The sequence below is a fragment of the Platalea leucorodia genome (genome assembly GCF_965183815.1).
Source record: "Platalea leucorodia genome assembly, chromosome: 9".
NCBI classification, from domain to species: Eukaryota; Metazoa; Chordata; class Aves; order Pelecaniformes; family Threskiornithidae; genus Platalea; species Platalea leucorodia.
In genome coordinates, this window is record NC_138831.1 from 24546552 (window position 1) to 24571932 (window position 25381).

At 39.2% G+C, this 25381-nt stretch overlaps 1 protein-coding gene across 1 annotated transcript in view; it reads right to left on the reverse strand.

Annotated features, from left to right (window-relative positions):
• Nucleotides 1-24776, reverse strand: part of NUP210 (nucleoporin 210) — a 70741-nt gene extending 45965 nt beyond the window's left edge. The window contains exons 1-11 of the mRNA XM_082322389.1: nt 24590-24776; nt 14407-14543; nt 13468-13599; nt 11146-11242; nt 8808-8958; nt 6862-6994; nt 5823-5981; nt 5276-5344; nt 4873-4979; nt 3645-3785; nt 2256-2393 (exon numbers count right to left, since the gene is read on the reverse strand). Coding sequence (XP_082178515.1) covers nt 2256-2393; nt 3645-3785; nt 4873-4979; nt 5276-5344; nt 5823-5981; nt 6862-6994; nt 8808-8958; nt 11146-11242; nt 13468-13599; nt 14407-14543; nt 24590-24747 — 1422 coding nt within the window. The 5' untranslated portion in view covers nt 24748-24776. The remainder of the gene's footprint in view (nt 1-2255; nt 2394-3644; nt 3786-4872; nt 4980-5275; nt 5345-5822; nt 5982-6861; nt 6995-8807; nt 8959-11145; nt 11243-13467; nt 13600-14406; nt 14544-24589) is intronic.
• Between the last annotated feature and the right edge of the window lie 605 nt (nt 24777-25381).

The window sequence follows — 25381 nt, forward strand, 5'->3', positions numbered from 1 at the left end:
ATAATTGAAGCAAAAATGAACAAGATGATAAATCTTGACTAGAAGGACAGCATGGAAAACAACAAATCTAAATTATGCAGGAGCTTAGCTAATAACTTTTACCAGGAGCAGGGGAGAGGGAGTGGAGGATCAAAAGGACAGTCATTTCCCTTTTTCCTTCCCATGCGCACGTACACAACCTGATACAGAAAGAGCACCGGACAAAAACAAATGGATAAATAGGTAATGGTGTGTGACAGAAGGAGATGCATGGGATGTGCTGAGAAATGTCTAAAGAACGTAAAAGTTCAGAATGTTTTATAAAGATATTTTCAATTTAAACAGAGAAATGAGCAGAAAACATAAAACAGAAATACACAATTCTTAATAATTCTGTGGAGTCACATCTCATTGCCATCCAATGCGTTACTACATTTTTCTCTCTAGCAGTCAGTTTGCACTGCGGAGAGAAAGGGTAAACCAGCTTCTATTTCAGTCTAATCATTATCCACAACCTATTAGCTGAACTCCACTCCACAAACTGTTACCAGTGACGGTGATGCCCTCACTAGGGAAAAATAACCTCCACATACTTAACGTCACAAAGATTGCGCTTCACTTCTCTAATGCATGGAAGAAAACATCCTTTTTTCCCCCCGCTTTTTTACTTGCAACGGAAGCCATCTTATTAGCACAAATACGAACAAAGCAACCAACAAAAAACCAGACAGCTGACAAAGTAAAACTTAAGTCATTCTGATACCATCTGGAAGGAGTTACTTTAGCTATAAACAGTATTTGGCTAGATCCAAATATCCCTGTCAATGTATTTTCAGAAAAAGTGTATTCACCAATTTAAAATAGCCTGACTCAAAAACTATCGAGTAGGAGGCAAACACTAATCTACAGGAGGGAACAACAGTCAAGCTGTGTGCTATGGTAAACAACCACTAGTATTGTTGAATGGGCAGATTGGGAAAATATTCTCAGTTTCAGTAAACGCAAACTAATTCCAGTGTTGGGAGAAAAAAAGTTTTTATGTTCTTAATGGAAAAAAAAAAAATCACAGTAAAGTAAGAATACTGATGCAGATTATTTGAGTACACAAAGGAATGTTCTCTAGTGAGGTATTTGATGATATACACAAGATAAGGCTAGACAAGAATAGAACTGTAAAAGAGGTGGGAAACAGAAAACCACATTTAGTTTCCCTTACTGGGAAAACTAGCAGAATTTACGATGAAGTACTGAAAATGCGTATTTGTACTAAGAATTTTTACCACATGCTGCTGGTGTGGTTGGGTATAGCATGAATTAAACCAAAATCTAATTCCACAGAAATTAAGTAGTACAAATGACAGTGCTAAACTCAATGGCGTTAACTTCAGATTTACACTAGAGAATGCAGTTTTACCCCTATGAGATTGATTTGGTTACTTCAAACATCATGTGTCCCACTGCCTCTTTTTGTATATTGTTTACCTGAAGACAGACCCAAAACTCAGCACTACTTCATGCTAAGAGGGAGAGGTAGGAACTGTGCATGAAACACTTGAGTGCAGGATCTGGGTATCATTGTACTGGGGTGAGAGTCCGGGCTGGGGAAGCACAGTGTTCTTTTCTCCAGTTAGACTACACTCTGGATACTAGAAGACAAGCCATTTGGTTTATGAAGTATATGGAAGGATTGGCAGCATGGGAGCAAAGACACACAAAAGAAATTTAAGAAAAAAGTCCCTTTAGAAGGGCATACTGTAAACAAACTGTGGCCTTTGCCTCCCTACAACTTTTTATTAGAAGCATGAGACGTGTGGGGAGTGAAGGATACTGATGTCAAAGGTTGATAGGGTGCTGCTCATTGATCTTGTCATGCCCTTTTTGCAGGCACCACACTGATTCATACTCCCGTACTTCCATCCTTTTAAAGTAAATCGCAGCCTCAAATTATTACTACTAAGCTTTGTACCTAGGATGTTTTCTGTAATTTCAAACCACTCTGTGTGTATGTGTGCAGTGCATACATGAGGGAGAGAAGAAGTGAATGAAAGACAAGAGGTGAAAGTCGGTGGGGTTTTTATGTTTGTTGGTTTTTTGTATGTTTTTTTAACTAACTATATATTAATTCCTGCAACTAACATCCAAGGAAATTCCTTCAAATAAAGTTTTGGATATTATTGTGCCTGCAGTATCCAAAGTCAACTCTGTATAAGCGGTTACAGTCCTTACTGTGCCTGCTTGAGCAATATGTCCTGCATTTAGATACTTCTTTGGCATACCTGTATGGTGTACTGGTAGACTCCGGCTTTTGGCTGCCAAGGAAATGTCAAAATGCTGGGTGAAAGAACTATGGGACCATATATTTCAACATCTTGCTGGTTTCGCACTGGAACTGGTAATGTATGAACACCTCCATCCTAGAAAAAGCAACAGCACAGTATTATAAATGACACCATAGTACTTCCTAGGAATAATGTTTCGTCCTTATATATAGACAAGTTGTTGAAAACATCTGAGAGAGAGAGGAAAGCAACTACTTAGAGTCACTTACAAACAGTGTTACTTGTGAGCAAATAGGCAGCTCATCGCAGCAAAGTGTGCTATTGTATTAAATGAGTAATATTACTATGGAGATACAGGGGCCCATATTAATTTAAAAGGCAAACAGCAATAAGAAATACACTCTTTCACTACTCCTAGTTTTTGAGACCTCATCTGGAGAACTAAGTCAGTAACTCCACACCTGCATTTACGCTTTGCTCATTCTACTCTGCAGCAGGTGAAGACGAAACTCAGCCTAAAGGACCCATTCCTCAATCCATCCCAAAATACTGGCCTTTATTTTGCTGTAATTGTAATGCCACAGCCCTCTGACACAACATACAGTTTCTTACTGGAGTTCTGAAGGAAAACTTTAACAGCTCTCAGCTGACATTTCATTCAAGAGTACCTCTCTGACACAGAGAATGAGCATGGCTTATCATATACAAGGATCTACCAAATCAGTCTCAAGGAATCACTAAAACAATTTCACAGCAAATGGGTTGAAGTGTTGAATTTTTCCAGTTTCAAGCAAAAGCAAATCACTTTCACACCACGTGCCCTAGTTAGCCATACATTCAGCAGCCTGCCCAACTAGCAGAAAGTTAATGAATATTAATTTGAAGAAATTTGCAGGCTGATACATTTGGCAGATTTTCATTCCAGCATTTAACATCACTTACCAAATGACAGAAAACTTTCCAAATGTAACTGAATGCAGAACAAGGCCAGGGTATGACACTGATGATCCTACCACAATAAATTGTAAAATTCACTCAGAGAACGTGAGAGGACCTTTGCACCAGCACAACGATATGGTATGTGCCCACATAAGTATCTGCCATGAAAAAAAAAATCAGTGCTGTGCACCACTAGTTTAACAGGCGTTTGCCACACAATCGGTAGCAAAATCCCACAGTTTTTCTTTAAGCAAATCCTCTGTTGACTTAATTGACAGTTTTCCTGAAGTAAGAATTTTAGAATTTGGTTCTTAATCTGGTTAAACAAAGATGGCTTAGACCCATGTAATTCTTAGGTTTTCCTTTTACTATGTCACCATTAAGACACTACTGCACAAGTTAATAATTTTTAGGCCTACCAGTAGAAGAGTTATTATAAAAACATACCTGATCTACTATTGATGTCAGTGCAGCATCAATAATGGTCTGACCCTTCTTTATTGCTTTCACATAATGATATGATCCATTCAGAGATGACTTCAGCACCTCAAAATATTCTTTGGACAGCTCTGTATGAATTCTGATATTCTAAAATCACAACATGAAATAGATATTGCCACAGGTAACTGATATTAATGCTGTACAGACAGCCATAAACATATTAGCAACAAATCAATGAGAAAACAATTGTTTAATAACAGCTCAAAGAAAATGATTTGAAATTGAGTAAGAACTTTTCCCTATGAAAGTTTCAGTCTTTCAACAAGATTATATCTTTTAGACACAGCATTAACTCCAGAGAAAATATTTACTTTTTTAAATTATCAGCAACATGTAATTTAACATGAAAAGTACCAATATTTATACCACTAAATAATTCATATTTTACAATAATTTCTTAATTCTGTCATTCTTAAACAGAAAAGGGGAAGAACATGCAAATATGCTGCCCCAATAGCACATTTCTTCTGAGATCTAGCTGAAACTCAGATCTGAATCTCAGGAAGCAAATATGTGCAAATAAAGTGACACTCACAGAAACTCAATATTCTGAAAAGCAATAATTTAATAAAATTTTTCTGCTTGCAACTGAACTATTTAAATCTTTTTTTTTTTTTTTTTTTTTTTTTTTTTTTTTTTAAGAGCAATGTATACTTTGTACCTAGTACCTAGAATTCATCTTATTTAACTACCAAACAGTGAAGTGTTTTAATGCTAGCTAATCACCTAAGCTTTTCCTATAATCAACTGAAAGGAAACAGGTAGCTCACCAAGAGTGTTATAAGCCTAACTTACACCTCATTCTTTAACAGGAAAGATTGCCTCTAGACATGATGATATTATATTCGGGAGGGATTGATGAGATGAAGTACTATATTACTACTGCTCTCCAGCAGTTTACACTGCTTTGCAATTTCCAGTGCGTTGTGCAAATTCTTCCATTTTTTTCTCCTGCGCTTAGACTCCAATGGGCACTTTCACATGAGTCACCCAGAGTACTTTATTTAAAATAAAAAAAAGGGGGGGGGGGGGGGGGGGGGGGGAAGGAAAAGGCAAGAAACAACATGCTTTGAAGTGTCCTAACTCAATGTAAATAAGAAACTGCTTAACTAATTTCAAAGAAAGCCAGGATTTAGGAGACAGACACTCAGAAGTATATCAACATTTCACTTACATCAGATAAATACACCTTATTGCTCGATTTATCATACACTTCAATTGTAATTTCATAAAGTCTGCCTGTTTCTAGGACCCATCTGTCACCTGGATGAATTGTAAATCCTACAAAACAGGAAATAATGAACAACACAAATCAATGGCCTCTTTACATAATGGATATACGCATTTTGCTTCTGGTGCCCACAATCTGAAGATGCCGAATACAGAGATGAAAGAAAATAAAGAAATACTTACTACTAAACCTATTTCACATTGAGCTACTTTTATGAACAAAATTACTCTTCTATGAAAAGTAATATGAGAAATGGAAGCATGTATATACACACAGAAAAACACCAACACAAAAACAAGGCAAGAAATTATATTAAGAAATCAGGAAAACTGCAGCCAATACCAACCTAAATACCCAGGATTTACAACATAGATAGTGCTGTTTGGTAGTCTGGAAACCCCTTGCATGCGAATACCTGAAGTCTCAGTAAAGGAACAGAAAAGTTTTGACAAAAGTCAAGTAAAGATCAGCTTGTTCCTGGGGCTCCTTGTGCCTCTTTGGATATTTAAAGCTAACGGTACACTGAAAATAAATGTTATCCCCACTATCCTGAAAGACAGTGAGCATCTTAGAGAGATCCCACTAGAGAATATAATGCTCTAAATATAAAAGTTAAATAAAGCCCCATCACATTTCCACATTGACTGAGGGGAACAGATGTGATTTAATTGATCTTTTGTCAACCTAATTTCTTAGAATGTTTCAAGGCATAAGGCAGCTCTGCTGAGACTGAATTCACAGCACTGCTGCTTTCTATGGCTCCATCAGGTGCTCCTGATTTTCAAGACTACTGGTACAAATATGGATAATTTTATCTTTTTGTGCTGCAAAGGGGGGAAGTTTGTCTCCTGGCACGAAGATCTGGATGGAAAAGCATCACCTAGGAAGGATACTCTTGTGCCCAAGTATGAGGTTAGTCTGTCCCTGTTGCAATGCAGTTACAACTGATGTTGCCTGGTCCAACTTGGCAACCGGCCGAGACAGATCTCCCTCAGGACCAAGTACGTTGTTCTGTAGCTGCAGTTCATATTGATCAGATGGCATCATTAATTCTGTACATAAAACAAGACAACACATGAAACAATAAAAGCAAATGTCAGTGTTTGAATGCTGCTAATTATTGCTGATTAATTTTTATTGATGCCTAGTGCACACATTAAATCAATATTTTTAATGCCTTATAGAAATAGCATTTCTACGATTATATCAAGACACACAAAATGAGCTTCTCACCTAACTTTAATTTCTTTGAAGCTGCAATTTTCAACTAATATCATCCCGCTGTTTAGACCTAGCATCTAATTCGTTAATTCGTTCCCAGCTTCAAAAGTGGTCAAATTACTTTCTACGAGTTACTGACAATTTCTGCCACTCCATTCTGCACTCCCAGCTGATGTCATGAGCCTAGTTTACTAGCCCAGTAAGACATTTCTTATCTAGTTTCTTAAAAAAAAAAAAAAAAAAGAAAGAAAGAAAGAAAAAAGTCATTACCAGCACAGGCTCCTTGTAAGTAAACAGATGCAGTTACAAATTTCCACTCCTTTAAATGGACATAAACCCAGTAACCCACACTTGCAGAAGTGGAGTAAATCCATTTGTCAAGAAAACATTTTCTGTTAGAAAAATTGCTAATCTAAATTTGCTTTAACTAAAAGTCAGACAGTTTCTTAGTCAACGTGAAATAAATGAGTACATCTACAATGATAGTGTTAGCTCCTATTCTAAGTTACACTTACCTTCATGTCCTTGACAAATCTGCAAGAGTATATCCTTTTTAGACACAGTTTTTTGGAGAGAAAAAACTAAACAGCTGTATCATCACGTAGTTTAGGAAAACAGTATTAAATATTAACAACGCAGTTTAAACACAATTAAAAATTTCTCAGCAGTTTTTAAAAAAAGAAAAAAAAAAAAAAAGAGAACAGGACAAACCTGTAATCTTCCCTTGCCTTATTTTCTGAACTCTGTACTGAATTGATGTTCCTACCAGAAGATAAATGTCATATGCTGGATTTAAAAGGATGTTTTCCAAAATAAGCAATCTGACTTCTGCAGGATGTACATGCTATTCATTGAGGGGAAAAAAAAAAAAAGAAAAAGCAACCACATTTAAAGCAGTTCATTTGTTTGAAATAGACCGTGCAGCAATAACTTATAATCTATAAGTGAAAAATATTACTTGCTGTAATTGGCTCTTTATTATCACCTCGAATTTTGTCACAACAGAAAAATGCAAAGGACGATGAATGGTATAGAGATCTGCCCCGCGCACACTGTGCAAGGCTGAAGAAAAAAAAAAATCAAGTCTGTATGGACACCATTTTGGTTCAGTTTTCTGGAGAATACAGAAAAACTTGAGACAGATGCACAGTGACTGTTCAGACATGTAGAAATTTATTTTCCCTACTGTAAAACATGGTACCTCCATACAACATATCCTTTTAACTTCACTGAGGAATCTGTATCACACTCATAGGTCTATTAAATTAGGAATACAACAGATAATTGTATAAATTCTATTACAGTTGTTTGAGGGATGCACTGAAAATGTGCAGTCTGGCAGCAGTGAAAGATTTAAAGGTACTACTAACCAGAAAGCCATAAAAAATTGCAAACGGAACAATATTATTTCAATTTCACTTACACTGTCAGCTCAAAACTACTTCAGAAAAAAAAAATTAAACCAGAAAACTAAACAAGCTACAAGCATTCAAGGAAAAAAAAAAAAAAGTCAGACTGATATCATAACTATATTCAGCACAATTATCAAAGGTAGAATTGTATCAAAAGTAGAATTTTTAACATGCACTATTATTTGTGCCATGTTACTAGCATTACACACATTTAGATAATATTTTCATAGAACACTTTTTACAGGTATGGGTTAGATAGTCCAAGGCAATTCTGCTTTAAGCAAAAGCATTAAGTACAACATGTCGTAACACAAATCTGCAAAACCAGACTGCAGATATGAGATGAACTTCAGAAAAATCCCATCATTTTATACAAGGATTTTTTAAGGTGCAGTATTAAGTTGATACTAGCAGAATGCCAAGTATTCCTGTAAGCGATAACCCATAAAAACTCTCTCAGGTGCTTGTAAATTCTATTAAGAGAAAAAACAACTCTGTTACCAGAGTTAAATGAAAAACTCAGTCACCACAAGTTACAAAGAAAGAAACAGCATGGATCTATCTAACAGCTGGGAAGACCGCCAATACTGCAGTTTAACACCCTTGTAGCGTTGACATTTTGACCCCAAAGCCATTCCTTGGAGACTAGAATCTAATGAGGTAGGATTAGATACTAACAAAGTATTCATATGACACTCATTTCAAGCACAACAGGAAATAAAGGTATAGCCAATACAGTAATCCTTGTTCTAGCTATTTATGTATTGAAAAAAAGACGCAAAGTGTTCTAGCTAGCTACTTTTAAATAGAGCTAAAGGGCCAATGCCCTATCCGGTATGATACTTTTTTTATATCTATCTATCTAACTATATATCTAATATGAATGAATATCAGGAATAGTAAAATCGCACAGAAGTATTTGAGGTGTATTCCTCTGCTGCAGAGCCTTTTGTCAGACAGTTAGGCTTAGAAATTATCTCTGGCACATGCACTGTCCTGGGTTAGGTAACTGCACGAAGGTAACTGCATCAAACTCCAACCCTTTGAGGGTGATCAAGACTAGCACGGTCATCTTTTGTGATATGGGCTACAGAGTCAATCCAGTAAGACAGAGATGCAGCACTATTATACACAATGGGAACAATATGGCAGGGCAAACTTACAGTACTACTGTACATTGGACTACAAGACTAAATAATAATTAAAAAAACAAACAAGCAAACAAAAAGAATGCAAGTTTCTTACCTTATAGACACTTTCCTGTATTCTTGCTTTTAATTTAGAACTCCCTGTTTTCATTCCAGACACCAAAATTGTATCTCCTTGCTTGGCAACTTTTTCCATCTCCGATATATAGGAAGGTGGAATATAAGTGGATTCTAAGAACTTGAGTATACTGAAAGGTGAACCGAGAAGTGAATAGAAAATTGTTAACCAATCTTTGTAAAACCACAGAGAAACACCACCACCAGCTATTCCCAGATATTTCCATGTTTTAAGCAAATTTAAGATGTCTGCCTGGGACCGGATATCTAAATTTTACTCATTCTTGAAGATATCCGCAGCTAATTTCTGTGACTGATAAAAGTTTGTTTGAAGCTTGTTTGTGGGCTTTAAAGAGATATCAGAAGACTGCACATGTTGTCTATAATGATCCCTCCAGTTTTTACTGCAAAAACTCTCTAGATTATTGTGAAATAACTGATGTCAAAGACCCTAAGCTTATGTTTATAAAAGCAACAGCTTAAAGTAACAGCTTAACAAACCAGAACGTAACTTTGACCTATAAGAAGCAGCTAGCATGCATTTAATAAATGGCTATGAAAAAAAAATCTACAAGCAGAATACTTGTAGTAACTGTTAGAAATTTCAATGAGATATGACAACAGAGAGGAAAGGAATTTGCCATCAATGGGTTAACAACAGGACAGAAATTGAATAGGATGATGTTTTAAAGTTTGCCAGCTTCTGTATGCACATGATCTGTTTGGCTTTATGTGCACTTTCACAGTAACATCAGTAAAGCCATACTGAGAACAGTTATGAATATTAACATATTTATGACAGTTTATAATTTATTTTGCAAAGCTGTAACAACATTAGAACATTTTTATCCTATCATAGCTGTGCTAACAACAGAGGATATATCAATATAGTTTGGTTAAAACTACATCTCTAGCAAATACTTATACTGAAACAAAAAGCTCCGTATGGACTAGGACTTGGATCATAAGTCCCAGTGAACAATTACCACAGTGTCTGGCTTTCACTGTAGATAGGGGCCAGACACTCATACCTGCAGTTTCAATCATATTATGGGCTTAACAGGCTTTCCTCCAAGTAATGCTGCATGTTTGTTTCTCTAAGGCTACAAAATTGGAGTTTGTGTTTACCCAGTAGCAGAGTCTTGTTTACTACTCCCACTCCATTTCCAATGTATTTGGAATACAGGTTTGAGGATGGAAGTTAACTGTTAACCATTCTGCTCTCTAAGAGAACTCGTTTCCCCACATTCTAGTCATAGAATCATCATCTGAATAAAGCCAGTTTTTTTTAAAGGACGATATAGCTTCCTACATTATTTTATGTCCACCTAAATTTTGCTGGAACCTGTTTTCTGAAGTAACTGAAGCCTCTGGTGCATGAGTTTGAATCTATTTCATCTTACAAGCTTACTATGTGTTAGGGAAGTTTTGATTAAAGTTGTACTCAAGAAGTGTCTGTAAACAGTTCTGTGAGAAAAAAACATGTTTCATGTATTTGCAGTCTGGTCAAATTCACGTACCTCAGGGAGGCATTTTTTCTACCAATATTCGTGTTTAGCAAAGTCAAGATTCACCATGGTGTATAATATGATGAATATTAGCATAAAACTGCTAGATAACAGGATCCTGGTGTGTTGACACCAGTTGGTGTCAGTGCAAAGATAAAATTCTTGGAGTCCAACTTGAAAAATATCCCACACAAGGTATTGCTAAGTAGCCTTCAATTCTGGTTAGTTTAATAAGGATGCAAACTCACATTTCTGTTTAAAGCCACTGAAGAACAGAACAATGAAGCCACCACTGTAAAACTACATAGTGTACATGCTTAATAAAATTTTTAAAAAAACAAACAAAAAAACCCAAACCAAACAAACCAAACCAAAACAACAAAAAAAACCAACAACAACAAAAAAACCCAACCCCAAACCACCACCAAAAAGAGGCCAAAGATGGTCTGGTGACAAATGGGGGGGAAGGGGGAAGAGGACAGAATCTCTGCTGAAATCCCAAAATAACAGTCTTACTGATAAATATTTCCTTTGCACAAGATGTTTCAGGAAGATCAACAATTGCATCGATTTATTCCTAGTTATTGGAATAGAATTACCTGGGCTGCTCATTAACACTATCAGTTGTTAAATTAAACAGGGATGAGAGCGCCTAGGCTGTTGAGTAGGCACTTAAAAAAACCCCCTGAAACGATTGACCCATAAGCATTATTTTAGGCATCACTTCAGTTAACTGCCTAGATGCGGGGAAATATTTGCACACAAACTTAAAGGACACAAGACTTATGAGAACAAAGTAAATGAACTTACCGTAATGCATTGTGGGAATCTGAGAAGCCATCAGCCTCTGTGTCTTTTACTATTGTCCAGTCAAAGACTAACCCTGCCAATGTGCTGAAAGTGTTTCCTTATAAATCAAAAAAATCAGATTAAAACAAAAACAAGTAACAAGCATACAGTCGTCCTGGACACAAACTATGACTTTTTCCCCTAGGACATTTCTTTGTCTTACCCCTAAAAGAGGGATTTTTTAAATAAACAAACTGAAAGCAAAGATTTATCATGATTACATTTAAGTGTAATGGTCTGCTAATCTGAAGCATCTTAAAATCTTCAAGATGAGTCTTGCTCTGAATTGCAGCGTCCACTGGGACATAAATATGGAACTGAAATCCCAGTATTTACTATATTTAAAAATAAATTTTCATTTGTGTTCTTCCTTTTGACATTCATATCTATATTAATAAAGTAAGAATCAAAGCAAATTTATTCTGAAATTCTTATCCTTAAAGGTTTATGACATTTTTAAGCCACAAAAATATTCTAAGACAAGATAATGCAACTCACAGCCTACGTTGTTTCTCCCATTTTTATAAAACTTACTGCAGTTAGTTCAAAAACCCAAATGAACAGGATTTTAAACACAAAACTCTAAACACATAAGGCAATATAATTAAAATTGATTGAGACTGGGCTATTTAACATGCATTCAAGTTTAACTTTCTTTAACGATGCATGCTTTAGCTTTGCAAAGCTGTATTACACCCTTCTGTTTTGCTCCATTTGAAAATAACAGGGCCAGCAGAGAAACACACATCATGGCACTATGGAGAGGCTATGCCTGGACACAGCCAGCGCCACAGCGAACAGGTAGCAAAAGCACAAAACCATCCTTACAGCCCCTGAACCACCTTATTCAATTCTCTGACTATTCTGAATTGAGTAAGTCCCTTATTCAATTCTCTGACTTTTCCTGAACAATTATGTCCTTCAATAAACTTGCCACTGCTCTCAAAATTTTTTTTTTTGAAGTGTGCCAAGAAAGACCACTGAGAGTCCAATATGTCCAAAAGTCTCCCGAGGATGGATCCCAAGGTTATTTGGGTCAAAAGGAACTGATTTTCAAAGCTCTTGAGTGTATCCTGATCCCCTAAACTTAGACTGGGAAGCTTAGTCCTATGGCTTCTAACCAACACCTTGTTTCAGTTGTGCAGATTAAACATTCTTTGTGGGTTTTGAACCACTGCTCCTTTTCAGACTCTAACCTGGGTGGCTTCCAAGGCAAATTTGTCCATTGAACATGCTTGAGAGTTTGCAAAAACACCAAGCCAAGAATCCGGTACTACGCATAGTATAAGAAAACGAAATTACTTTTCATTATTAACATATTGCCACACATAACCTGGCATTCATGGTTTACAAACAAACAAATGTACAATGGGGTCATTAACTACCCAAAACAAACAATTCAGCCTTTTATAGCTGCTTTACATGTCATTTCCTTTCCGCCCAGTAGTTGTCCTAAAAATCACATGGTTTGTGAATGTTGATGTGTGCATAAAAATCAATTGTTGAAACCAAAGCATGAAATTTTTACCAGCATCATGGTTCTTTTTCTGATGCTACAGACAGTATGAAAAGCAGAAGTTTTCTGCTCATATTAAATAATAATGCATTCAGTCCAAATGCACTGACTTTTATGAGCCTAAATGGTACCTCCCAAAAGTGAGCATTTCTATAATAATTAAGGGATATTAATCCAAGCAATAGGTGGTTGGTCTTCAACACAGTCTCTCAACATCCTGTTGGATGCTTGATTGGACTCAGATAGAATGTCCTTTTGCAAAACTCTTTAGACTACCTCAGCTCAAAAGAAAAGAAAAAAAAAAAAAAAAAAAACCCAGACCACTTCACATTCCTGTGCAGCCTTGTGCAGCTCAGTTAAATCCTGATGGGACATTTCAACAGGACAAGTGTTGGGACTTTTTCTGTTACATTCTTACTCCTTACCTGGAGGTAGAATTGCTAAGAGCTGATGCCTTTATTATTTTAAATTCTGATTTTTAAAAATACCCTTAGCACTAGAGTTAAGTTTCCTGGGAAAATAAGGAAAAAAGACAAGCAAAAGTTGCTGGAAATCAAGCAGTGTTTGATTTTCCTATTCAGGTGGCATGTAGATTTTACACTTAAGCAAAAACAATAGGTTACTGAATGTATTATCCAGACAACTCCCTTTAAATTACTCAGCTTGGCTTCTAACATTCAATTGTGCTGCAGATAAAACCAGTGCACATCTCAGACAATTAAAAGAGTTTCAATACATATTTTATCTCCTACTAGTAAATCTCTTACCTTCAGAATCCAAAGCCTGAATTTTTAGCTCCAGTGGTGAATCTTCAAGATAGAGTTCTCTTGTTGTGGACACAATTTGGATGCCATGAATTATATCAACTATAGCATCACAACGAAGCACTTGTCCAGTCACTTGAAGAGACACCAGAAAGAACACGTGAAATCAGCAACACAGGATATGCTCATCAAGAGCACCAACAAGACAAAAAGTACCTCAAATTTAGCCAATGACACAAGACACTGGCACTGAAGGAACTGAAACTAGGTTACGACCTTGACTAAGAGACTCTGGGTCAAATGGTGATTGTGGCTAAGCAAGCAAGAAAAGCAGTTCCCTTCCTTACTGAACTTCAGAATAAATCTTAAAAAACTCTGATTTCCTTCTACACTAACAGTTACAGACTTTTTCTCTGAGTACATATTAAGAGTTTCCACAGTGCAACTGTCAGACATGGCTCATGTCCTAGAGAACTTAATGACTTTTGCCTACAGATGATAAACCCCTATATACTTCTTAATTTAGTGACTGCAAGACATTTAATTGACCATCTGTTTTAGCCCATCTGTCATCATAAAAACTAACCAGGTGTATTGTATGACAGACACAAAGGCAACTTCGAGCTTTCTAAATGCAAAACATCTGAATTTGCATTATATAGAAAGTATGTACTGAAAATTATTTTCAGCCACACCTCCTCTCCCCCTTTTTTTTTTTAAAGAATTACCCGTTTTCCTGGATGCATCATTAATATCATTAACACTTATTTGAGGCTTTTAACAAACAGAACTTAAAAACTATGCCCATGGAAAGCCTAAAATGACTATGCATATGAACAGAAATGTCTTGTTTTGTGCACTTTTAAATCTCTACTTTGTTTCTGGAGGACGCCAGGATGCCCATAAACAAGTAGTTGTGTGCTTGCAAAAGTTAAAACTTACTTATATCTTCAGCAAAGATGATACTTGTCAGACGCATGGGCTGTGAGGACCGTGCCTGGACAACAGCTTTTTGTGAACACTGGCGCTCATCCTGATCTGCCAGCTCTATGCTCGCAACCTCTGGCCTGGTGGAGGACCTACAAGATTATTTGGTTGTGTTAGCAGGATTTAAGTTACTGCTGGACAGAAATCAAAGGTCTGGTTTAAAAGCCACAAAAATAATTTACATGAGACGTGCTACATGGTCAGGACCCAACTTTCATAAGAGCTGGATTGCAACAGCTCCTCAAGGACTTCAACAAAAGCAAGTGTGGGCTGAGGAAGGGGGAAAGCACAGACCAGAAGCCCACCAGAGCCCAAGCAAACAACAGAGCATTCTCTCTACCATGGCATGTTTACTGCTGAATGCAGTTCAGTCAGTTTAGAGCTATATCCAGCTACTTAACAAAGTTACAAAGCCTTTGGCCTGACTATTTATTAGCTTACAGGCGTGGAACAAGCAAAAACACATACAGAATACTGAAGTAGAAAATAAAATAATTTTAGCTAACACTCCCTTTGCCACTTGTGATTGCATTTTCAAAACAAGTTTGAAACAAAGTTCTGAAAAAATTGGAAGTTTTCCCTGATGACAGAACATCACAGTTATGTATGTTCGCTACAGCTGAGGCTCTGAACAAGTAAGAAACAACATTTTTTAATCATTAAAAAAAAATGGTTTTAGTCTGTTTAGCTGATGTAACACTGCATAAAACATGCAAAGTTGTATAATCACCTTTGGTGAAATGTAAGCCTACATGGGATTTTGACCTAAAGTTGATGCATCTGTTATTTCCTGCTCTGACTTGTATGGCTTTTCTAAAGACAACTGCTCCAGGAATGAGCTTGTGGGAAGCCCACCATGGACATGGAGCCCACATGTCATTCCTGTGTGCCAAAAATGTCAAGATGAGGGGGGAGGGAAAAAAAAAGTTTAAAAGTTATTGAAAACAAAGCCTCTTGAAATTAAATGAGACAGTAGCAATATGCATCTGAGACCTGAATGTAAACTGCTCAAAGCAATTAAAATATTCAAGCAGACCACACGTCTTGCAAACAGTTAAAGAACACCAACTGTCTGAACTGGGATGAGCTGCTGACTGACCATTTTGGAGAACTGGGTCAGTTCTGCTCTACACAACTCCTCGCTCATGCTACACCTGCAGGAGTTACTGCAGAGTGAGCAGGAAGGCAGCCTGCTTGGACTCCAGCTCAGAGCCCAGCACCCTGCTTAAGCCGCTAATGAATTAAGCGCCTGAAATAGCCATCACTCTTTGCTCAGGGATCCTGAGTCAAAGCTTTCACAACGGTCCTTTGAAGCACTAAAACAATGAAAGAAAGCATTGACGACAAAGCTCTTCAGGAATTGCTTCTCCCAGATGATGACAGCAGGTCTGATGAAAACATTGCATTACCTGGTAAATGCAATCTAAACTGGGCACTAAATCCCCACCTGGTAAAGACGGTGAAGCTGAATTGACTTTTCTTCTGAAGGATATTCACAAATGCCTACCTGTGACCTATGGGAAAAATCTTTAACTCGGCAAGAAGCTGGAAGGGAGTTTCAAACAAACAGCAATATCATACATGCTCTTCTCCCCAGACTTGGGTTTTACCTACTGTTACTACTGGCACAACCAACCAATCCAAAACAGTGAAGAACAAAGTTAACTAAAATTGTATCCATTTCAAAAAAATAACATATCACAATATATTCAGTTATCTTAGAGTTAACAGTTGCAGTCCAGGTGAACATGGACCAATCTGGTTGTAGTCACTAGAATAAAACTGGATATCCCGTTTTCAACCTTAAGCAATGAAAAGCACAATTCTGAAGACAAATCCAATCATGCAAGACACCAAGATCCCTTTTGTTTGAAGCAGTCGGTAAGACAGCGAACACTGCATTTCTCACAGAAACTTCACATGAAACAAAAATACGTTTGTGTCAGCTCTCTGTTTCCCTACACATGGGTCTGGATTTTATCATACTATACTGCCCAAACAATGAGGCCCCAAAAGCTTGCAATGCAAGGGCACAAAACCCCAGTCAGAACATTTTTAATTGTGCACGCTAATGGCAGTGCACAGGTTCATTAGACACTGCATAGCAGTATGATATTTTTGTCTTGGGCAAAATTAATTAATTCAATGAATTATTAATTCATAATATTGGTGTGCTCCCAACAATGTTTTGCTTACACAAAGACTAGTTTTAAAGGATTTTGAAACAACAGTAGCAACTGCTAACCCAGAAATTTCAAAGTATTTTATCTGATCAAGGGGAAAAACAACCCACAGCAGTATGCAATGGACAAATTAAACACCAATTAGATGCTTAAACCTGAAAATTGTTTGTTATATTCTAGATACCTAAGCAATGTACACAAATATGAGCATATTTTTTTATACTAGGGCTTACGATGTTTACGATTTATTTTCTATATTAGTAATACATTTAACTTTGCTATACAGTGACTAATTTAAGAGTGAACAATTAGTTATTTTCCTGTTATTCTGTACCTTCTTAGACAGCCATGAAACAGTTTCCCAACATTTAGCAAGTTTCTTTAAACAATGTTAGTATTCACAAGGAGTAAGGCTTTTTCTGTACTTGGCCAGTAGGCTTTTTAAGCTGAGCATGCGGATCTAACTTAATATGCATGCAGGCATTTTTAAATAAGCATTATATGTATGGAATTGACTTTTATTATTTAGTTCTTTACATTACTTAATATTCTCTGCTATTAGATTTTTTTTTTATTAATTTGAGGTTTTTGTGTTCTTACAGTCTGAAATTGTGTTTACAACACAACAGGGGTTTCACTGTGTTTTGTATTTGTTCTTTTAATATATGGCTAGGTATTGCAATACATAACCACTACAGTTTGCACTAACAGCAGCGTTGTAAAACTAAATCTAATTACAGGATATTTTTAAGACTAGAAAAAGGAAGGAACAAAGATAAACTGAAAGTTTACATTAAATTTTAGCTGTAAACTTACATACACTCCACAATTATAAAGGAACCTTTAAGCTTTTACAGCTGAATGTCAGTTAACTCTTAGGTGTCACTGGAGTAGGGAACCTGAGAGTAGATACTATTTGGCCTCTAACAGTAATTTAAAATAGGAGGTAGAATATCAGCTCAATTTCTTACTTTTTTTAATACAAATACATTTTTAGTTTTATTACCAATAGGATGTCTGCTATTTAAGCAATTACCTGAACTGGGCAGGTGAAGTAGGGCCTTTCTGAGGCTTGGTTTACTACTGATTTATATTAAAAAACAATCTGTATGACTATTGTTTTTTACACCATAACATATGAAATATCTGATGACCCCTCAATGTCATTCGGCAATATCAAAAGCATGTTCTGTTTACAGCTACATCCAATTCAGGGTCAAGTACAGAAAGGATAAGGCACTAATCAAATAGGCAGTATATTACAGTGGCATTACTCTGCTGTAATACACATAGGGATCACTACTGCATCCTAGATGGACAAGAAACTTTTGCTTTAAAATGACATCAAAGACTGCAATTTATATCATCTTCCAAATAAAGCAGATCTTCGGGAGCACGTCAGTGTGCGATATTGAGAGCTAGGCCTGTCAGAGGTCAAAATTAGATCCTGAGAAGCAAGCAATGGGAAGCATTTCTGGCAGTAGCTCTTGATCCCATACCAGCATCTATAAGAAAGAGCAAGGCAGGGGAGGAAGCAGTAGAAAGAAGGGGGGGGAAGCTAACAAAAGTCCCAATATTTATTTCCCTCAGAATAAAATCCTACTTGCTGAAGAACTAATGACACTTGCAATAAAGACCACCAGTCCTCTTGCTGATTTCCATTTCATTCATGATTTTTCACCACTCCCTAGACACAGAACCGTGTGCCAAGACTGTATCTACAGATCCACCCAAACCTATGCCTGCATTTTTTTAATCGACTGTTCTGTAATATCACATGTGAACACTTCAAGGATTATACTTAATTTATTTATCAGCTGGTTTAAAGATCAGGCAAATATTGCTCTTTCCCTCACTCTAGCAATACTCTCTCAATTCTTATTACTTCACCAGTTTATATTGTTTTGTCAGCTCTTCAGACTAAACTCAACTGACTAAATGAGCAAAAATCCACCTTTGTGGAGATGCTGATGTCGGTAAAGATTAACCTTGCTCGTTTTACCCTAACGATACTATGGCATTATGAAACAGGATATCTGTCTCAGAACAGAGAACCCCAAAGTGAATGATAATCTGCTTCGTAAATGGCCCGTGAACTTAGGGGAAAGGTAATTCCGGCAGGGGGAGATCACGACCACCGACTCAAGAAACCCACTGACCTAAAAGATTAAGGAATTAAAGGTCTCGAAAAATCATAGCAAGCATGCGTAGTAATTTACATGGCAGGTGAAGAATTTTAGCCCATCATTTAACAAAGGAACAATGAATATGTATTAGATGTTAAAATCTCGTGTATAAATAACTGTTAGTTTACGCCAACGGTGTGCTGGTTTGTACCACCCACCCGTATCTGCGCATTTACATAATAAAGGAAACTACCTCAGCTCTGTGTGTAAATTGGGTGACGCAGACCAGTAACAGACCCAAATTTTTGGGACAACAATGCACTATGACTGTCAGTTGATCTAACCTTTTAGAATTTGTATCAGGCATGTGGGCAGATACGTAGCCAGAGGGAAACTGGATAGTAAAGGTTTTCCAGAGTTTGGTAAGACTGGATTGACCAGAACATTAGGTACCTTATGTCTAGTCCCTCTTGGAACTAACACTGTTGACATGGGAAAATGAAGAGAGACAAGAGCCAGAACAGTGTCCAGGTAATTGTATTTGTATGATAAAAAACCCAGATTCCCAGAGAACCAAGGATATGGGAACTGAACCCATTCCAAAGAATACATGGAGGGAGCCTGGCAGAGTTCCCTCAACTCTTAAGGATTTTTACCAACACAGTGGCAGATTATCTCTCTATTGTTCACTTAATCCTCTCCTAGGATGTTTCTTATTGTACTGGGAAAACAAAAAGCCGCAAAAAAAAATCCTCCATCCAGTTCTGCTTTAAAAGCAAATGGAAACATCACACACCATAGAATGAGCCAAGGATGAAGCTTTTGCTCATGGGATTTTATAATAGTGATCAGCTAGCATGCCCATTAACTTCAAAGGAAGCAGAATTAAGACAGTGATGATTGTTCTCAAAATCCAACCCAGATGCCCAACCATAACTTGGAGATTTTGTCAAATCAACTGGTGACCAAAGGCTTTTTACCATAAATGCTCATCTTTGTACCTTTTCTAGCTGCATGAAGGAAAATGGCATGCCACACTAGTGATAGTCACCTTCCAACTAAGCGAATGCAATAAAGGTTGGTCTACACAAGCTGTTCTGAAATTAGCTTAGCCTGATTTCAAATTAGAAAATAAAACTGAAAAATGGCAGTTTACTTCCAAAACACAAATGTCACATTTTGCATTGCTTCAAATTAGCCACTCTGTTAAACTTTCTCACATGTAGACACCCTTAAAGCTTCAATTACTAAGGTGAGACCCACAACCAAAGAGAGCAAAAGTCTTAAAACATTTCATGGGTGTTCAGCAACAAAAGCTGCCCAAAATCAACAACAGAGTCTACCCTTTCTGTCCTCCTTCCCAGGCAGGTTATGCTCAGATTCAGAAAAAGTTTTTTCAACAGTAAAACTGCACTGCAGGTTGACACATCAGCTAAGAGAAAAAACACTACTATTTCTTCTGCCTCTTCAACTCTGGCAGAACAGCTATGCCACAGACTCATGCTAACCACTCTGGTTTTGAGCCAACAGACTCTGGTAACACAGACCTGAGCCACAGCAGCACAGCCCATCTCACTTTACCAACCTTATATCTTAACCCAATTCTAAGCTCGTTCTGGCATCTACAAGAGCTTGAAGCCATGCTGGGAAAGCACACGCTGCAGTGCAGCCAGCCTATCCGGCAGTCAGCAGTGCAGGCACCTCCCAGAGAGAGGGAGAACATTTTGCTGCCTGCTACAATGCCCTCATAAGAAGGAAATGCAGAGCAGGTGAGAACCAAAGAAGGGGTAAGGATAGCAGGGGATAACAGTCATTATTTAAGATGTTATTTCATAATATGGAAATTAACAGTCAGTATCTCAGATAAAACATTTTTCAGTGAGAGTCAAAACCAGGATTTTTTAGACCCATGGTAAAACAGGTAATCCATGAAACAACAATAACAACAAAAGGCCCAGATTATCAGAGATGAGATTGTCAGTCTTACAGCAAAGTAACAAATCTTGATCAGCAACATTCTATTTAAGATGCATTTTTAAAACACATAAGCCACCACATACATCCCATGGAGTAATAAGACCAATTTACAACCCAGTATCAGAAACATGACAAGATAAGGAGCTAGAAAATGAGTTTTGCCAGCCAACTACTGCAACAGCAGTGCTGTATATAGGTTTTGGGTTCTCTGGAAGTACCTGTAGCATTATTTAGCTCAGACACCACTCAGCTACTGGATCTCTCTCACTCCAGCGCTCTGCCACCTGCTCCTCTCGCAATGGCAATTAGCTTTATGTAACCTCGTTGGTGAGGGCTTCAGTAGCACACACAAACCCTTTTATTTAAGTGGCAGTAAACTCTCCTTCATTATATTTGCAACAAACAACATTGTACAGGGCCATTATCACCTTTGAACAGTTTCCTTTAGCTGTAACCTCTCCATAGCAAAACCTCTGATTTCAATGGTCAATGGTTCAAATTCAATCAGTTGTATTTCTCAAAGCTAACTCCTGAAGCTTAAACTTTCCACCAGTTCTCACCATGTTATCTCAATTCTACAAGACATGAAATAATGTTACAGACATGTAAGCATATTTATGCACTACAGATAATTTCTGCTGTAAATACCGTATGCCATGCTGTGTATCTTGGGGGAAAATGTTTTTTTGTTTTGTGTGTTCCCCTCTCCACCCCTAATGTTATTATGGTAAGGCAGATTTCAAGGAGAGAATTCTGCTTCTGAATACTTTCATTCTTCCAGGTGTAATTTCTGGATTAAGGTAATTAAAAGATAAATACAGATGTAATTTAAATGCTAAATATATAGGAACAGACTGTGTTTTATCCCTGAAGATAGTACCATGTACAATATTTACAGATGGGAACACCGTATGCTTTGAAAACAAAGCTTTTACCAAAAAGTAATTTTAACACAAAGGCAACCCAAACTCCAGAAGGCATGAGCATCTTGAAAATCAGAAAATACTTCAAAGCCATGCTTGTAACTTTACCATTGCTCCCAGTCTGCTGGGATGATGATAAAACTTGACCTTTTCCCTTTGAATCACTGGAATTCTCAGACACCACTACAATCACTTTGAAAATCTCCTGCTTTCAGAGATAAACTTGAAGCCCCAAAGAAAAACTGGAAAGAAATAAGCTCACAGCACGCCATAGACTGATTTTTCATGAAATTGGACACTCAGATATGAATTCTGAATGTTTGAGATCAGTAATGCAGTCCTTCAAATACTCAGAGGATGTCTTTTGAAGACAGATGCTGCTGTCAGGTGACAACAGCTTTCATATACTACCTCTAACCTCACAATCACCTGTATTACACAACCTCGGTCCCCTCTCCAGACACAAAGGGCCTGAATCTTATAATTTCCATTCCAAATCCCTGCTTCCATGCATGCAAACCCACCCATCATTTTACAAATCCTGCATGAGAAACAGTCACTACTTCTGAAGTCATTACATTCGGTACTTCCTAACTTCTCCAGTTTAACAGCCTCCTTCCAGTAACGGCTGTTACTGATGGCTTTAACAGGAAAGTACAGGAAACTTGTCAGCAAGTAGCTGTGGAGTTGCCTGCCCCTCCTAAGTACACTTCTTTCTAATCCCCTACAGCTCAAGGCCTGCGGGGGCAAGGACGTAGAGAGAAAGGGAGCCCCAGATGCAATCCAGCAAACATGCTCTGAGCACTACAACGAACATTACTGCTTCTGCTCAGTCACACACACACACTGCTACTGCTTCCTTTGGATGGTTTTGTAAGCACACGTTGAGTTTTACCACCCACATCCTGCCAGTCCCTGCAAAGCAGAAGTGAATAAATACACATTTACAACCCCAGTACAGAAAGTGATGACACACTCTGTATGAAGTTGGTATAGTTTCCTTAATTCTCAATCAAAATTAATCTCTGAAGGGCAGACAGAGGGAGAGGATGAAAAAGCATGTTGAAGCCTATCTGCATGAGGGATACCTCCCATTGCTGGCAACTGGTCCCAATACAACATGCTCTGAAGTCCCTACAAATCACCCTCATTAGAGATACATATGTGGACCAAATCTGGTATTTCCTTAGAGTACAATCTTATCTCTTTTCATCTGTAGATTGCAGTGAGATTTGCAAAGGTATGCATACTCTGACAGTTGGATAGCGCCTGGTACATGCAGGAATGGCCATGGCCGTAGCCAGCCTGGCATCACCTAGCAGTTCACTGGCAAAATAGTAAAGACAGCCTATACCTCCTAGATTTTACTAGTGCTTTGATAAGTTTGTTTTTTAGTTTTGTACAATGTACCTTACCACATAAACCAAATCCTTTTAAAGACTCAGTTGCCTTTAAAGATTAGAGTAAGGAAAAAGAAAAAAAAAAATACTTGCAAGATTTTCACTAAAACAGTCCACACAAAAATTGAATTACATCACCACAAGCAGCTCATCTAGTAACTTCCTTTCAGTCAACTTTTGGAGAAACTCTGATTACTGCTCCTGTGTGCAAACACCCTCAAATGTGTAAGTTGTCACAGATCAAAGGCTTGTAACCAGCCCAGGGATGAGAAGTGTAGGACCACCAGGCAAATAAACTGATATAGAGTGAAAACATAGCCCTACAAGATGTATTTCAGTAACTGTCAGCCATAAAGCAACTGTAAACTGCTACACACATCCATCTGGCAAATGTGGAAGTATCATCCTAAACATATCTTGACTGCCACTTTTTTTTCAGGTGGGTACTTGCTGCCCATTACTGATCCAAATTACAATTCTAATTGCTAAAGGAAGGACAAGGAGTTGGTAGAGCTCATTTAACACGAAGACTGTGACACAGTTTCTAAATCTGCACACGCTGTGGTATCTGCCTTTAGCTCCCGGTGCTCAACACAACCCAGGCCTGCCTCCCATGAGCCCAGCTCACAGGCCCCCCCCTTATGTAAGGCGGGATGGGGGCTCCCAGCCTGAAGTCCCTTGCGTATATTCCATGTGCTTGGCACCAAGGCCTCCAAAAGAAAACTGGGAAAGCTTTAATGTTTTAAAACTTGACTTTGTTGTCCCGAGGTGATGTGCTCAGGGTGTTGCCTGCACTTACAGCAGCACGGAGAGTCTCTCAACTTTGCTACGTGCTACGACTCCTTTATGTCCACGCCCCGAACTCAAAGCTGGCGGACCTTCGTTACTGACCGCAGCGAGGGAAGGGGTATCTCTACACCCACAGCATCAGCATGAGTCCTGGGTGCTGTCCCCGCACACCCAGAGCTGCAGGGCAAGCACGTGTGGGGTGGCACTGTGGGTGCGTGGGGCAGCAGGGTGAGCACGCACAGGGTACGTGTAGAAGCAGGGTGGGCACGCGTGGGGTATATGGGGTGGGTGCATGCAGGGTGTGAGGCGCACGCGGGGCACTCAGTCATGGCGGGAAGCTCCCCCACAGCAGGGGCCTTCCCCTCAGGGCCTTCTCAGCCCTGGCCTCCAGGCAGAGCCCCTTCTCAGCGGGTTTAACCCCCGCTGCAGGAAAAAAAAAAACAAAAACAAAAACAGCGATGGTTTGTAAAGCCCAGCCTTTCGCCTCAGGGATTATCTCAATTTCTGCCCCCACACTGCTGGGCCACCCCAACAAACGCCCGAAGTAACGTGAAATCGACGAGGAGAGGCCTGGCGCTGCTGGCTCCCCCAGGGGAACGGCTCCGGAGGGGGGAGCGATCAGGCCCCGCTGGATCGCGTTTTCCCGCCGCGGGCTGAGGAAACGCCGCAGGTGCATCCGGGAGGCGATGGCGGGGAGGGAGGAGAAGCGGCCGACAAAGGGCGGCGGCACCTGCACTCACCATCGGTAGCAACCCTCGCTGGCCTCCAGCGTGAAGTTGACGCGGGTGCCGCGGGTGAAGGGTAGCAGCACCTTGGGAATGTTGAGCTTGGAGGAGGCGGTGAGGTGAACAGAAAGGAGGAGGAGAAAAGACAGCGCCTGAGGCGCGGGGGGAGCCATGCTCCGCCACGGGCAACCGCCGCCGGTGGGGGCGGGAAAGGGCGGTTGTGCGCCGCGGGCGGAGGGACGTCAGCGGCGGGGCAGGGCGCCCCGGGGGGCGGAGGGGGCGAGGCCTGCAGGCCCGCCCCCTCTCCTCGCCCCCTCCGCCCCCCGGGGCCGCGCTGCCCCGGCGCCGCCTTCCCTGAGGTATTTTCTAGGGGCGCCAAGAGCGGGCAGCGACTGCAGCGGTCGAGGCGAGGGCCGTCCGCCAAGTCAGCCTACCGCAGATTTTTGGCGGCTAAAAAAGGCTCCCGTCGGGGTGGGTTTTCTTCAGGCGGCGTGGCCCGCGCCAGCTGAAGGGATAAACCTAATGGTTGCGGCCTAGATAGTGCTTGTCACAGACCAGAGCTGCCTCAGCAGCTCACCTCGAGTGGTTTACAAGCGGAGCACGTGCCATTTTCACCCCACTGGGGACGTGGGGTGAAGATGGTGGTGTGTCAGGCTGCCTTCACCTTGCCCCGCACAGCACCTTCCACAAGCCCTGCTAAAGGCAGAGTGGGGTGAGGTGGCGGTTTTTAAAAATAGGACCTATGGATTAAAAAAACCCAAACAAACCCTAAATAGATTAAATCCTATAGGTTAGAAAACCATAAAA